The following is a 16,932-nucleotide window of genomic DNA, read 5'->3' on the forward strand; positions in this document are numbered from 1 at the left end:
CACTGGTTTTGAGCCCAACCTTGCACCTTTTTTACTTTTCCATACACTTTTATTTGGTATACAGTGTTGAGGCTCATGGATGAGCACGGATACAGAACAGATCACGATGTAATAGGAAAAAAAAAAACAGTATAAAGAGGGTCTGGGGGGGGGGAAGCGGAGCCCAACAGCATGGGATTTAAAAAAAAAAGAGAGAGAGACGTGGGGAAAGAACGACAGCAATAGGACGACGATGTGGGTGGGGGGAGGAGGGGGTGGGAAAACGAAGACATGTAGCTGCAAAGTCTCAATGACACAAGTGAAATAAAAGAAAGCTGGAAAGGTAGGCTTGGAGAGGGTTTATGGGGGATAACCTGACATGGTGGTGAACAGCTGTTTTGAAGCCCTGGAGGGAAGAATGAGATTGAAAAGAATGTGCAAGTTGGTTCCAGTCAGGAAAAAAAGAACAAATGAGTGGAGGTGAGGAGTGATGCTGGATTTTGAGAGTTTCACCAGAAGGGGGTTTTGATGACAAGCCACGTGCACATGGCAGAAACCAAGGGGTGGAGGGGGAGGGGCCGAACACCAAACGAGCAGAGGATTTCTGCAGACCAGAAAGGAGGTGGGAGGAGATACAGTGACCACCGACCTGTTTGCGACGTGAAAGTGATCGGCCAAGAGACTCAGCTTCATCCTGGGCGATTCCAATGATGTCGAAGGCCTTTGTTGCCTTGACATCAAGTAGAGCAAGGAGTGAGGCAAAAACTTGGTGGGATTAAAGGAAAAGAAAAAGGTTGATGTTTCAGCAGCTGAGATTTATTGTGTCCATTTTAAATTTTAGGGAAGCAGGTTATTCACAACACCTTTTCAATCTGAAAAGTGATGACTGTGCCAAAGGAGGGGAAAAGATCCAAGTTCATGTGAAGGAAGGTTGAGAATAAATAGTTTGGATTTGCATATAAAGAGGAAAGAACTGGGGAGGTACAGTTGTCATTGTGAGCAGTGAAGAGGTTTTTAATCAGACTGAGCACAGATTTGAGTGTCGGATTATAAAACCAAGATTCGCACTCGGTGTTCGTTATAAAAGGGCGGATCATGGGGTTTGAATGTGAAAAGCAGAATCACTTCCCTTACAAATATGTAAAGAAGTAACATTAATAATATTCTCATGAACAGCAGCAAAAGCTTGGGGACAAAAGAAGGGGAGAGGGAGAGGTGCTGTATTTGTTTTGTTTGCCATTGTCCTGAAGTAGATCAAAGCAATACACTTGCAGGTTCTTATTAATCATTTCCACCTCAATAAGTTCCTGGTACTGCTGCTACTGCATGGCTGGGATGTGATGCCTCATTGTATATCTTACAACCAAACACCCTCCCTCCCCTCACAAAAAACAAATTTGTCTGCCATCTTTCCCCAACCTCACAACTCTCAATGAAAATGCTCTAGACACAGTTATGGAAACGACAAACCCCCAAATCGAATCAGTCCTCAGAAGCTTCTCCCAGCTTCATAAACCTCAGGGAAGCGGACGTGCCCAGTGCCTTGTCCCGCCAGTAATGGCAGCATGCCTGCGTTGGGGACCACGTTCCAGGCGAGCCAAAGGCTCACGTTCCGGTTACCCCTGCAGCCGGCACCAAATGATTCAGAATTCTGTATTCAAAAAAAAAAAAGATCTATCCAACAATAAAATATGGTGGGTGGGTAGAACACAAGGTGAAAGGAATGAGGTGAGGAGAGGAGAGGGTGAAACTACCATTCTTATATACATATGTAGGTATAGAGCAAGGGCTGGCAGGATTGCCAAGAGGTACACACACTCGCCTCTAAGCTGTCGAGCCTGGGTTTGAATCCCGACACTTATAAACTGTCATCCTAGTGTTTCACAGGCTGGGCAATTCATCAGTGTGTGTGCCATTCCTTGGATGGACATTAAATGGGCGTCGCATCTGCCGGCATTAGTTGGTGGAAGTTTAAAGAGCCACGGTGTCCTTCGCAAAGAGTAGGCGAGCGATCGCCGGCACTATGGCCAAATTCTTGCCCCAACTACTGCTGGGAGGGCAATGGCAACCCCCCCCCCCAGTATAACCCTTGCTCAGGAAGCTGCTTCGGGGGTGGCACCAACGCTCTGTATCCATACATGCGAATGTATTAGCAGACTCCTTATAACCAGGCTTGGTAAGCACTCCATTGTAATCATTATTTTACCCCATGTGCATAGCAAAAAGTGGGGTTAAGCAATTGGTTCACTCTTACGTCTCGGCATTCTATGATCAAGAAACTACTAAAAGCAGAGTTTATGGCGGGGATGAGTTCCTGAAAAGCGCAATGAATATCAAAACAACGTAAATCAAAACAATTTTTCTTACAAGAATTAATGGAATAAGTGTGGAATGCATTAATCATGTCACCACTCCAGGTATAACATTTTACTTTTTACCTATTTTGTTACCCTTTTGTTTATTTATGAGTTATATTCAAATACAAACACGTATAAATCAATAGATAAATAACAAATTACCAGATATATTTAAATAAATAAATAAACCTCTTCCGAAAGTTGCCAAAGGTGGTGGGACATCTTCCTCTTCCTCCTTCAATAAACATGGGCGTATTTATTGATTGGAGGAAAACTTAACCCGGCAATCCCTTCGACGAATAACATTTCATTTCATGTCTAAGGTAACACTTTTATAATGCCTCTGAACCAATCTACAGTACAGTACAGATTTTTACGTGTGAAGCAAAGTACAGTGGTTCATTCGGTGATTTTTGCGATCTCCCGATCCAATTAAGTACTTTAGCGATGTATCCTGGCATCTATAAGTCCAAGTTCTGAAAATACTCGAGAATAAAGGGTGTGGCTTTGAAAACATCATAAATGCGAGTCGAGATGATGAATATCAAGAAGTGGTATTAATAACGTGACTATGGATTTGCAAAATGACATAAAAAGGGACAATATGAACCTGGGTATCACTGCACTGGATTTCAGCTGAATTTTACATTTTGAACACTAATCGTAACACAAACCCACAGATCAGCAGAACTTTAGCTCAGAATTTGGAAAATTGTACGGAATCTCAACCTGATCGGGCATGTGCACAGACGAGTGAGGCAATCGATTCAGTCTATCTGGCAGTGAAACAAACTTGAAAACAAGAAACAGAGCAATCGGAGATTGCAGACCCTCGCAAGGACTTATTTTGTGTGGTGGTGTGGTGTTTATGTACTGGTGTGTTACGTAATTAATAAGAGACATAATTAGAACTGCCACTTTATAACTGCTGGCAGTGATGACCGGTTACCAAGACATCCTGCTTTGATTGGACACCTGACCCTGACCCATGATGTTTATTATTATTCATTTGACTTTAGAATGGGATTAAAACAAATTCGATTCAATTCAAATGGAGCACCAAATAGGTACTGTCCTGAATCTTCTTACTATAATTCACCGTCTGTCCGTCTTTATGTTCCCAGGTACCACAAAAACGGCTGAACCGATCACAACCATTTTTTTAGTGTGTAATCCAGGGACCCCCTTGGAGTAAAATAGGCATAAATATAACATGACCCCCTTGAGGGCTCCCAGGGGGAGCGGGTGCTTCTAGTTGGAGTAATCAGAAGGAACCAGAACAAGCAAAAAGCAAAGATGAAGTCATCAGGAGGAACCCGGATAGGATTCACATTTCAGCTGATACTCCTCTTCCTTCAAACCCATTCAGGCACACTCAAGTGAACCTTATTAAATAAAAAATTTTTTAAACCCAGATCAAAATATTTCATTAAATTCTAGCTGCCAAACCCTGTGTCTGATCAAGTTGAAATTTAAAACATGTATTCCCCATCACCGTTATATCATAATTTAGAAGTTTCACCTCGATCAAGTGAGCGATTTCAGAGATAACATTTAATATTTTTCTTCAATCCAATATGGCTGCCAAACCATGTGACCTATCAATTATTTGTGAATACCTTGGTATCCCCAAGGCTTGGAGAACATTTGTGTGAAGTTTCCCCCTCGATCTGTCCAGCCATTCTGGAGATTTTTTTTATAGGTTTGAGGGTAAATCCAATATGGTTACCAAACCGTATGACTTATGATGTCATATGTGTGAACGTTTTGTTGTTCATGGATAGGCAGTCATACGTGTAAAGTTTCGCCTCAATCTGTTCAGCCACTTCAGAGAAGATTTTTTGAAGGTTTTTTTTTTTTTGAACAATGGGGTTGTCTAATGACGTGACTGATGACGTCATCAAAAAAAATTTCTGTGAAAAATTTTATCACGACATACATCCATCCATCCATCCATCGGGACCGTACTCTGTACAGAGCATTGGTGCTGCCGAAGCAGACTCCTGGGATATTGGCACAATCCTGGACAGGTCGCCACTCCGACACAGGATACTCAAATGGCTCAATAATCCCAGCAAACTGGTACTCGTCTTGTTGACCTGGGAAGGATAAGAGGCTGAATCAACCCCACCTGGTATTAATTCAATGGCCGAGCAGGATTTGAACTTTGGACCCGAGGATCCCAAACCCACCATCATAACCATTAAGCCAACACCAGGCATATTTTATTAAGATGACCCTCAAAAATTTTCATACTGATCAGATGTAGTGTTCCACACATGCATTTATGACATCATAGCAAAGGCGCTGATGATGTCCTATAAAAAAAACCCTTCTTCCCCATGAGGAGTACTTGCTATGTGCCAAGTTTCATTTTTTTTCCTTGGTACGCTTTCAGAGATACAGAGGTCTAAAGTTTTTCCGTTTTTTCAACATGACTGCCACACCACGTGACCGATATCGTAATTATCATTAAAGCACTTAACACTAGTAGTCGCTCATATGGTGAAAATTTTGTCTCAATCCGACAAACGGTTGCGAAGAACACTACTAAAGTTCTGTGCAGACAGAAAAACAAACACAAATGGACACAAATTCAATACCCTCTCTTTTGGCGAGGTTAATCATTCTAAAAAGGAAACTTACTGGTTTTAGGGACATCATGAAGGACAAAAGCAACAGGCACGATGAACGAATTTAACGTGTTAAATAAGGTGGTGTGAAGCTGATGCACCAACGGTGGTAAACTTCCGAAAAAAAATATATATATTTTACAGCATTTAAAATTTATTTCAATTTAATTATATACTTGAACACTGTAGAACACAAATCGCCTTGTTGGCACTTCCAAAAACCTCCACTTTAGCAGTATTTGGGACGAAGGATTACGCCATCCTGATCAATTATATTTTCCCCTCATGCTCTTAGGACGGTGAAATGTTAACATTCGGACAAAATTGCAGCTCGTGTTCAGAAACGCAACGCAAGAGCTAAAAAGATCCTTCCTCTTCCTATATCGCTTTCCTCAAGACCGCATGGGGTAAGTTGTTCTCTGAACGCTCTCGTCATCAATATTAACAAGGGATATTAGATATTGCTGAAGATTTAAAACCGAGTTCGGAAAAAAAAAATTCATCCCCCTCCCTCAAACACCACCCCTCGAGAGTTACCTTTTGGAATCCATCATCATGATATCCAATATTGGCAGCTTAATAGCATTTGGCAGAATAAAGAAGGGTGCACCTAACTTACACTTCAATATTAAGTCTCCTTGTTTTTGCTGGTACGTGTTCAAGGCACAAGGCCTTTCTGGATTTCATGCTCAAGCTTTCTGTGCACGAATGCCATAAGGCAGGCACACAAGGGAAACTGACTACTCTGTCAAATCACAAGGAAGGAATCGGCGAGTTCTTCGGTTACAAGGGAAACTGACTACTCTGTCAAAGCACAAGGAAGGAATTGGCTAGTTCCTCGGTTTTAAGAAGATCCCAACATGCTACGAACCAAATACGGACACCATACAACTTTACCTCCTCGCACGCCGATGCAGTCAGGCACCAATGTTGCCATTTTAATCTCAGCACTTGGCTCAGGATATGGGGATCCTGAGTTTCAATACAACTTACCATTTCAATTTGGTTGGAAGGTGGAAAGAGGTTATGTTTTCACCCGTTTGTTTGTGTGCAAGATATCCCAAAAAGTTGTGGACGGATTTGGATGAAATTTGGTGGACACGTTGTATGTGAGGACAAACTCATTCGATTTTGGTGATGATCCGAATCCAGATATGAGAATTATTTAATCTTTAAAATGATTCTTCACCATTGAGAGAAGGGGCAAAAATGACATATTTCAAAAATTTATTGGGCCCGATATGTTCTCGTGGATCAGGCATTACATGGCGGAGGTATGCGCCCCACCGAGTGCCCTTCGAATTTCCACTGTCTCCTTATGTTGTCTTGCTTGTGATTCATGTACAAGTCCTACCACCATGATTCTGAAATCATTGTTTAAAAAAAAAATTACTCAGCAACATGAAAGGTGAAAATAAAATTGCTGGGGTAGGAACAGTCACAGAAGTAAAAGGAATTACAGAGATCTTGCACAATAATAAATAGAAACATAACACAATCACCTGAGTCCGTTTCCATCGTCGAAGAAGAAGTACTTTGGCCGTAGGCCTTTGAGGTTAATCGTTGTATTTTCCCCTCGCAGGATAATCTTGTCCCAAAGGACCACCTGGTTAATGGCCTGCAAGTAGCACCGAGAGGGAAGATCAGACAAAAACTGTCCTTGGAAAGCAAACGCAGTTGTGATGATCAAGACGAAGCAAAGGCTCAGAGATTTACAGCTACAGAAGTGGCAGGCGTGGGTAAAGTAAATAGCGCAGTAAACAAGACGAGCGACAAAGTGAGTGGGTTATCCGGAGAATACCTACATTGTTTTTAGTGGTGTACTCCGCCGTGAGGTACAAGAACAGCTGCTTCACGTTCCAGTTGAAAAGAGAGTCCAGATCTGCTCCTGCTGTAAAGAAGAACCTCAATAATTCAATTGAGAAAGAAAGCACCTGTCTGCAGAAAAGAACCTCAAGAATTGAAAAACAAGACACCTGTCTGTGGCACAAGAAGAGCCTCAAGGAGCGAGTTGGGTGCAAATCAATGCCAATAACTTCCATTGTGTGAGATGTGAAAAAAGCAAAACCAATGTTTTGAGAGATGTATGCAAAAAACACCCAAATGTCATATCCAGTGTGTGAAACGGAGAGACATTATGGGACTCAAGGTGGACGACTGGACATAAACGACACTAAACAAATGGACAAGTTCAGCCACTCAAACACTTGCGTTTCACCATAAGCCATGATCTGTCCTGGGCAAACCACATTTCAAAGTTGGCCTCCAAAGCTAGTCATCGACCGGGCATCCTGCGCCATACAAAGTCCTTCCTTGGCACACCTGAACTCTTATCCACCTTCAAGGTCTTAATCAACAGCTTGGAGTACTGCTCTCCTCTATGGACTGTCATCCCTGCCCCACACCTTCCTCAATGTGACATAGTGGAAACCAAGGCCTCCAAGATCATTGGAATCTTCTGAGATGAAGCTGACTATGGGCCTATCACTTTCACATCGCCAACAGGTCGGTGGTCTCTGTCCTCTACCACCTCACTTCTGTTCTTGCACCCTCCGCCCTCTCTGTGCTGTGTCCCACCCTACACCTCCTCCCCACCCCCCCCCCCCCACAGGCTTCTACAGGACGCACACGGTCCATCAACAGCTCCCGCCTGGTGAAACGCCCAAAATCCAGGATCACTCCGCACCTCAACTCAATCATTCCTCTATTTCCCACCTGTGGAACAAACTTCCTCATTCTCTTCAATCTCATTCTTCCCTTTGGCTCTTCAAGAGAGCTGTTCACCATCATCTTAGATAATCTCCCCTCACCCCTAATCCAAAACCATAATCTCTTCTTCCACCATTAACCTTCTCCACACCCACCTCTTTCGAAACTTCCAGTCTTGCTTTTGTATCCATCTTGTCCACCCCATGCATCCTCCCATACCCCTCATTCCTACCGACACCCCTCATTTGTCCACGTTTCCCTGTTTTGTCCTTCAGCCATGCTGTTCGTGTGGATCAACCCTGCCCTCTCGCTTTCCTTTTTTTCTGTTACGTCCTGATCCATTCAATGTTCTAGCTCCTCCAATAGCCTTGACTGCATATATAATAAATAAATATATATATATATAAAAAAAACCTCGAGCAATTAAGACTTAAACTGCTCCACAAAATATAGGATTCATGGCAACAAAAGTACACATGGTAAAACTGAACTACATGTCTTGTGCAAGGATCACAAGAAGTTTTCTTTTCAACAATAAAATTAAAATTACTATTTAGCACATAACGTCACACTCTTAGAGTAGGGGTATCCTCGATGATTGATGGTTCGGTAAGAACCACACCACACACACACACTACGGAAATACATCCCATGGTTGCGCCGCACTAATGTGTGCAAACTAATAGTGACAGATTACACGTGACCAAAGGATATCTGCTCGAACATCAAACGTGAGAAAGCCCAGATCACTCTTTCCCTTTGGCCCCGTAAAATCCTCCATGTTCTTCCTGCCAAACAAACACTCACAAAAGTTAGTGTCAACACCGCCATTCAAGTCGGTCAATGGCTTCCAACGAACGGAGATAAATCATCGTCTAATTATCTAGTTCTGTTCAGTCGTGTCTGAATTCTGGTGACATTCGTGATCAGATTTCTACAAACATCCCTAGCCTACATTGCTTTCCAAAGCTCTGGCAGAAAAAGCTTGGGTGCAGCCTTTACTCCATCTATCTAGCACATACACAGTCTGCCCCTTCCTCTTCTTCCCAAAACCCTACCAAGCAAGGTTGTTTTCTGCACGCATGATGTGTCCAAAGAATGATGTTTTTGTTTTAGCATCACCGCATTTCATGAACTGGTGTTCAGGTTACTGGAGGCTGCGATGTGCTGCTCCGGCACATGCTCCCATTCCTGACCTGTTCACGTTAGGGGTTAGGGGTCGAGGTCTAATTTTTTTCAATTACCGATTTCTTTGTTCTTTTTGCAGTCCATGGAATTTTTTTTAACATTCTACTGGATGCATGGAACTGATCTTTTGTAATATCTCAAATAAAGACCTCCAACACCAATTTAAAAACTGTCAATCTTCTTCACTGTCCACGACTCGTATCCATCCATCCATTCATTGAAACGGGAAACAACAGAGCATTCACCTCTTGGTTTGTCCTTCCGGATCTTTTTCAATCCTGACATTGCTGTTCTACCCAACGCCAACAGTCTATTAATTTCTCCTCCACATTCTCCACCCACGTCAACCTTCGAACCCAGGAAGATGAAACTTTCCACGATTTACACCTCATCGTTTCAGTTCATTACATTTTCGTCTTTTTTTTTTTGAGGTTTAAATAAAGACGAGCTTCTTCACTGTCTGCAGCAGTTTCATAAAGTCCTCTTTACTTTCTACCAACAGAATGGTATTGTCAACATACTGCACCGTCGGTTGTTGGTACGTCTTCCTATGATCCCGACTCCAGCCTCTATGTCATTATTCTTTGATTTCTTCATGATGTACTCGCTGTACAGATAGAACTAGTAAGAGAAGAGAATGTACCCCTGTTTAACGTCTTTTCCAATTCCAAAGCATTCCGTCTCTCCATACTCCGTTGTTACTGTAGCTTCGTATTTAGGGCACACGGTTCTTATCAGACGTACCAGGTGCTCCTGCTCCGATGTCCCCAGCTCAGCGTAATCCACATCAATTCAAGATAAACACCATCAAAAGCTTTGCTGTAATCTATTTAACAGAGTTACGTCTTCCTTAAATATTCCCTTGCTTTTTTTCTATGATCCACATCACATTTGCAATTTCATCCCTCGTACCTTTTCCTCTTCTTTAACCCGCTTGCATAATAGGCATTTCTCACTGAATGAAGTGTTATATTCCGTGTTGAATGGTCTTTAGTGAAATCAACGCAATGGTTCAGTTATTCGAACATAGTCTTTCATCCCTTTTCTTTGCCTGGTGGTGGCTTAATGGTTAGGGTGGCAGCTTTGGATCCAAGGGTCCTGAGTTCAAATCCCGCTCAGCTGTTGATTTAATACCAGGTGGGGTTAACTCGGCCTGTCATCCTTCCGAGGTTGGCAAAATGAGTGCCAGCATGCTGATATACTGTGTCAGAGTGGCGACCCATCCAGGATTGTGCCCAATAGCCAAGAAGGCTGCTTAAGCAGCACCAACGCTCTGCACAGAGTATGGTCCTAATATCCTCCTCCTTTTCTTTGGTAAATGGTATATAGACCGACTGCTTCCACCTTTTAGACGATCCATTCCTGCTCCAGATCTGTGTACACTTACCTGTTAAAAGTTTGATTTCCTTCCTTCTCAACTAACCCAAAGAGTTTGTAATTTCATCAGCATCTGATGCTTTTCCATTTGCATGTTCTTTCAATGCTCTACGTACCCCACATTCTATCACTGTTGGTTCTTTCTCATATTCTCTTTCTTCAAAAGTTGCCATCATTCATATTGCTATCTTGTTGGTATCGAGTTTTGGAAAAGTCCTTGCATCTTTCTTTCACCTGTTTGTCAGATATTTACCTGTTGAACTCTTATGGACCCCGATCCGAGACATGAACTTTCCTATCATCCGTCTGATGATTTTAAAAAGATCTCTTGTTTTTCCCACTCGAGTCACTTTATATCTCTGGACATATATCTTTAAAATATCTGCCTGTTCTACCTCGTCCCCTTGATTTTCATCTCTCCTCTTCTGTTTACAAATGTGTTGCCTCTTCTGACAGCCATTTAGCTTTCCACTTTCTGCTTGCTTTTGGCCTCTTCTTTTCGTCTTCAACCTCTTACCACAGTGCTTCTCAAACTATCTGATGTGGCGGACCGGTAGGTTTTTTTTTCCAATATGCCAGGGAGCGGTACCATATTATTTGTTTATGATCGAGAAAATATTGTTTGAACATCCATAGTAATATTAATTTATACTGGAAAAATATAAAAATATAATGAATATAATAAAAGTTGACACTTTTTATATATATATATATATATATATATATATATATATATATATATATATATATATATATATATATATTGTAAACGAGTCATACAGTATTACAATATTTTAAAATATATTTTAAAAAAATCAAACTAGCAAAGCCTTCAAACATAGTTATTATAAACATATGTATACCAGTATACAAGTAATAAAATGAAAAATTATAATGAATAAGGTAGGTTGAAAAATTATATATTTTAGCTATCTTAAACTCCAGTGAATAAAGACATTAAAAGAAAGATTGAAAGGAAATAGGTAACATTACATTGAAGACGACTGAAAATGTCGTAATTTTAAAATATGAAATTGATGATATCGGCATGTTAAATCCTTAACTTTTACGAATGTGAAAGGTGAGCCTGCTTCTTCTTTGTCAGCTTATCCAATCATGGTTCAATTGAGGACAGTGCCACGCGCAATGGAGAATGAATATCCACACTATTCCTGAACTTTGTCTTAATGATGCTCATGGTTGAGAAGCCAGTCTCGCAGAGGGAGGTTGAAGGAAATGGGAGAAGAGTTTTCAGAGCAATTTCAGTAAGCTCAGGATATTCTGCTTTCACTTTTATCCAAAAAGAAGCAAGTACTGTTGTAGTTTTGAAACTCCTCTTCAATCCTTAGTCAGCAGACAGCTCCTACAATTTATCCTCCATAGTGACACCTAAGTCATCTCTCAATGGCATAAACTGATTTCGGATCCATTCATTCCCTTTCCGTGGATCTTCTTTTGGATAGTAATGCTGAAAACGTTCTGCCAAATTTGTCAAGTGTTCTCTGATGAGATCTCGTTGAGATGTAACATTAAGGTCTTCTCCTGCATTAGCGATGACTGCCGCTAATTGGTGAAACATGTCATAACAATCTCTCGACACTCGACTCTTCCATGCTTGTAGCTTTTGTTTTTGTCCGTCGATCTTGTCTGCCATTGTAAAACACGAAGCCATCCTTCCCTGCATGGAGGTGTTGAGATCATTAAAGATGACAAAGATATCAGCCAAATAAGCCAGCTTGGCTAGCCAATTCGCATCTCGGAACAATTGTGACCAGTTTGGTTTTTTGTCCTGAAGAAACTCGGCCAGTTTGTTTCGTAGTTCAAATACTCTTGACAGGACTTTTCCCCTTGATAACCAACGTACATCGGCATGCAATAGGAGCCGTTTATGATCAGCTCCCATATCATCACATAATGCAGCGAATAGTCTGAAATTAAGAGCATTTGCCTTTACATGAGTCACAATTTTTACAACCTCGCTGAGCACACTGTTTAGTTCTGTTGACATTTTTTTATTGCAAAACTTTCTCGTGAAGGAAGCAGTGTGTTGACGCATTCTGTGGCAAGTGCCTTGATCTGGGTAACCACTCCTGAATGCCGTCCTATCATTGCGGCAGCGCCATCAGAACATACACCTACGCAAAACTTCATATCCAACCCACATTTGTTAACGATGTAGTCGCTCACAGTCTTGAACACTTCAGAACTAGTTGTTTTTGTTGGTAGTGAAGCAGAGAAAAACAAAACTCTTCCATCAAATCACTCTCATGTTCAAAGCGCACATACACCATCAGAATTGCCATATTAGCAACATCTGTACATTCATCAAGCTGCAAAGAAAAGGACTTTGCTAACATAATCTGTCCTACAATATCCTGAGCCAGATCGTGAATTCGTCGAGCTATAGTGTCATTTGAAAGTGGCACCTGAGCCACTTTCCTTGCAGCAGCCTCACCCAGCATTTATATGCAGACATCTTTAATACAGCTTATCACTAGCGTCTCACCGATTGTGTATGGCTTTTAGCCTTAGCAACTCGAAGTGCTACTTTATAAGAAGCCCGCAAAGCACAAGTATCTATGTGTGACACTTCAAAGATCTGTTTCTGACGGCCTTTTAAATCAACATGCTTTCTTTCAATGAACTCTTTCGACTTTGAACTCATTTCTTTATGTTTTGTATTTAAATGCCTCTTGAGGTTTGACGGCTTCATCGAGTCGTTAGCCAACACATATCCACAAATAACACACTGCGGTTTTGGCACTCTCCCATCATTCGTGGCTGGTCATAGTTCATGAACTGGTCATCATTTGCATTACAGGGTCAAAATATTCAATTTTTCAGTTTTCTCTGTGTTGATAGACATCACCAAGCTACATGCAATTGTGTGAAAAAAATTAGCAAAAACCACTAATTAACGGCGAATATGGCATTTTTAATTATGAACATTAATGGATAATGCATTACAAGGAAAACACATTTTCATGTTTATCTCGAATTCACCCTTTGAGTAAATTGGATGTGGATCAGTTATCCTTTGGCCGTTTTGGACAATTCAAGTGCCAAATTAATCCTGAGAATCTGCTAGATACATAACTATGTAAAGATATTTACTAGATCTCTTTTAGGAGTTTGTACATATTGGTCAGGGTTTGCTGAATAATAACGAATTGAATAATCAATTTTGCATCATGCAACTGCAAGTCCCAAGTGGTACTCACCTAAAAAATAACAAAATAGATTAGATTAAAGCTTATTGATTGAAATAAATTCAGTTTATTCCAAATTTGACTCACCACATCCGCCACCTCCGCCTGTTAACTCCACCCCTGACTTGTATCACTTATTTGCCTGTGACACAAAAACTATTGCATATTTTTTATTTCTGTTTTTTCCACATTAAACTAGACAAAATTACCTTTCTTCTCAGACTAAGATATCTAGATATCTGTGGTTTTTCTGGTCTGTAGTCAAAGTGGAAAGTGGATGTTTTGAAAAATATGTAACAACTCCGCCTTTTTAGGGTGACCAGTTCATGAACTACGACCGGCTACAAAACCGAATTGAATGTAAGAGGAGTCATATTTCCGACTAAAGCTAGTACGAATTCTTTTTGCCGGCAATACTTCAGCTTCATTTACATCACCGCCATCTGATTCAGAATTACTTGTGTGGTCAGCAACCGGATTTCTTGGCTTGATAAACATGTCCATTGGACCTCGCTTAGCCATCTGTAAATTAGAGATAAAAAATAATTAATATAAATTCCATAACCCTGGAATGATGGACTGAAATAATGCTTATTTGTAATATTTGAGCTAATATTTCAACTGTATATATAGTAGAATCAGTACAAATAGAATATAAAAAAAAACAATACAATAAAATTCTAAACAAAAGATAATTAAACAACCTCTAGTGATAATCACTTCAAAAATCAATATTTCCATTAAACATATGTTATTTTCCAACCTTTACCTGAGTCCCACAGTCAATGCGCTCGAAATTATAATGAAATACCAAGAGTCCCGATTGGACAGGTCCTTCATGGGTCCGCCCCTTTCTGGTTGGGAAAGCCCGCTCACTCCACGCGTGTTTGAGGAAGGTGAACGGTGGTAGAGCCAAGAAGAAATTGGAACATTTGGGGAAGCCGAGGAACTGGAACTGCTGCAAGATTTTGCCTCGGAAACACGAGGCTCAAGCAGGTGGACAGTGGATCGTGATGGGGGATGGGATATAAAGATTTATTACCCGAACTAAAAAAAACATCGCAACGCACCCCAGTATCTTCCCACTAAACACAAGGAAGGATAGTGTAGTAGATAGTAGAAAAATCGTGCAAATTATGATACAAGCATCAGATTTGGCATTTCTGTTCTGCAGGGCTTTCTGATCAAATCTGCCCGATTGGGCATTTGAAAATCCAAATTTTGAAGTCACAGCTGGCTGAAATTCTTGAAGCACAAGTGAACATCCCAGACAGAGAACCAAGGGGAGATGCAGTCATCATTGATGGCTCAGCACTTATCAATGCCCTACCTCCACGCACTTCAAAGATATTTGATGACTATGCTAAAGAAGACATCATCCCAAAGGTGGAATCATATGGTGCCAGGTACGAGAGGGTGGACGAAGTGTTTGATGTGTACAATAAGTCAAGTCTGAAGTCTGAGGCAAGGTTGAAAAGGGGGCAAGGAATCAGAAGAAGAGTGACAGGAACCAGTAAGACCCCAAGTAACTGGAGAAGCTTTCTTCGAGATGACAGCAACAAGACTGAGCTGTTTCACTTCCTTGCGGAAAAGATGTGTGAAGCACTGACGACAAGCACAGTCATTGTCACAAAAAGAGAAGATGCCATTTGCAACACAAGGAAGTCATTGGATGCTGTGTCTCCATGTTGTCATGAAGAAGCTGACACTCGAATATTTGTACACGCCAGGGATGCAACGAAGGATGGTAGCAAGTCCATTATCATTAAGGCTAATGACACGGACGTACAAGTCAGAGCAATATCTGTACTGCCATCCTTACAGGAACTAGGTCTTGAGAACATGTAGATTGCCTTTGGCCAAGGAGCCAAGGTGTGATGGATTCCAGTCCATGAGGTAGTTTCTGCAATAGGACCTGAGAAAGCTAGAGGGATCCCATACTTCCATGCGTTCACTGGATGTGACGTCGTGTCTGCCTTCCGCGGTCAAGGGAAGAAAACTGCATGGCAGACTTGGAACGTCTTTGATGATGTTTCTGAAACATTCACCAATCTCAGCCAGCATCCAACATTGATTCATGATCTTGATTTTTTTTGAAGTTGTTTTTTTTTTTTTTCTTCAAATTTTTCAAAATTTGGATTTTCAAATGGCCAATCAAGCAGATTTCATTAAAATCCCCTGGAGAACAAATCCGGCAAATGTGCCAGATTTGATGCTTGTATCATCATTTGCACGATTCCTCTCAAAAATTGCTGTTATCTGCCCCACTAGGGATGTGTCTACACATATACTTAAACAGCATAACTGACTTTGGGACAACTGTATGTTTGGATTCTTAAGGTTCCTAGAACCGGAACACATGCATAACTTAACTACTGTTGGTATTAGGAGTTTGTTTTAAGCAGTTTTTCTATAATATAAAGAAACAATACGAGTATTTTAAAACTTTCATGACAACTGTACAATTATAATTACACCCATTTTGCCATCTTACCACATCGCTCGCATTTTGTCAACCAAGTCTAGCTCTGCAAAAAAAAAATTTTTTTAAACCTGGAGATTTTTTTTTTTTTTTTTAATCCAGAACAAATCACTTAAATCAAACATGGCGTTGAAAAGGTGAGCGAAAGCAAGTGAACCAGGGGCCGAGTCCACCAAGCGTGCGTCCCCACTCACCAACGGTGCCGTGAGCCGGGTACGCTCAAGGAGTAACGGCCAGAGAGCATCAACCTCAGCAATCCCTCCACGGTCTGATACATTATACCATCACCAAAACCTCCTAAACAGCCATGAAAACCGTCTGAACATCAAGGACTACCAGTCGATGAAAACGGAAACATCGTTATCGAGATCACGTCCGTGGGTGCGAACGGTAAAGCAGCCGCACCCGCACCCGCACATTCACATCATACGGGCCCCACGTAATCAACTGTAAGAGCAAACCCCGCATTGGTAACTCACACTGACACTCGCCCAATGGCGATGTGAACCGGCGCTCCGTACTCCTTGAAGGCCGTGCTGAGAAAACAGCCGAACGTGAGACAAGCCATCACCGTCAAAGTGAACGCGAACAGCGAATTGAGCCGAGAAAGGAGGGAATTCATGTCGCTCGGAGTATTCTCGACAATTCCAACTCGGGAAAGCCGCGATAGTTGCAACAAAAGTAGCAGAAACGCCACAGGTTTTAAAAAAAAAAAAAAAGAACACAGCTTGTTACAATTTCAAAGAAGAAGAATCTCGGAGGAAAGTAGTCATCAACTTCCGGAAAGTAAACGTCAATCTAAAAAAAAATTTGTTTATTTCTTTAATTGTATTTCTCACGGTGTCTAAAGTAGTATTCCGAGCATATAGTAATCTTTGTTTCCGAAATAGGGTACGTGTTTGTTGTTGGCATTGTTGTTGTTTTTTGCTGAACCCCCTCCGACGGAACGGGAAAACAACCGGAGTAAAATTAAATAATAGCTCACTATAAAGGCTAAT

At 41.2% G+C, this 16,932-nt stretch overlaps 1 protein-coding gene across 4 annotated transcripts; it reads right to left on the reverse strand.

Moving 5' to 3' along the window:
- Positions 1–773: 773 nt before the first annotated feature.
- SPCS3 (signal peptidase complex subunit 3) lies at positions 774–16,706 on the reverse strand. Of its 4 annotated transcripts, none has more exons than XM_085859229.1 (5): positions 16,414–16,706; positions 8,391–8,466; positions 6,775–6,849; positions 6,472–6,587; positions 774–1,601 (listed from the first exon to the last, which is right to left on the reverse strand). In XM_085859229.1, the coding sequence occupies exons 1-5, from the start codon at positions 16,554–16,556 to the stop codon at positions 1,469–1,471; spliced, it is 543 nt and encodes a 180-aa protein (XP_085715355.1). In that variant the 5' UTR covers positions 16,557–16,706; the 3' UTR covers positions 774–1,468. The 4 variants fall into 4 exon arrangements, with proteins under 4 accessions (XP_085715355.1, XP_085715358.1, XP_085715357.1 ...); XM_085859232.1 differs by having other exon boundaries at positions 774–1,630; XM_085859231.1 differs by lacking the exon at positions 16,414–16,706 and adding an exon at positions 16,129–16,275.
- Between the last annotated feature and the right edge of the window lie 226 nt (positions 16,707–16,932).

Source organism: Eptatretus burgeri, chromosome 16 (assembly GCF_056783735.1).
Source record: "Eptatretus burgeri isolate ZD-2024b chromosome 16, Ebu_testis_v1, whole genome shotgun sequence".
NCBI lineage: Eukaryota > Metazoa > Chordata > Myxini > Myxiniformes > Myxinidae > Eptatretus > Eptatretus burgeri.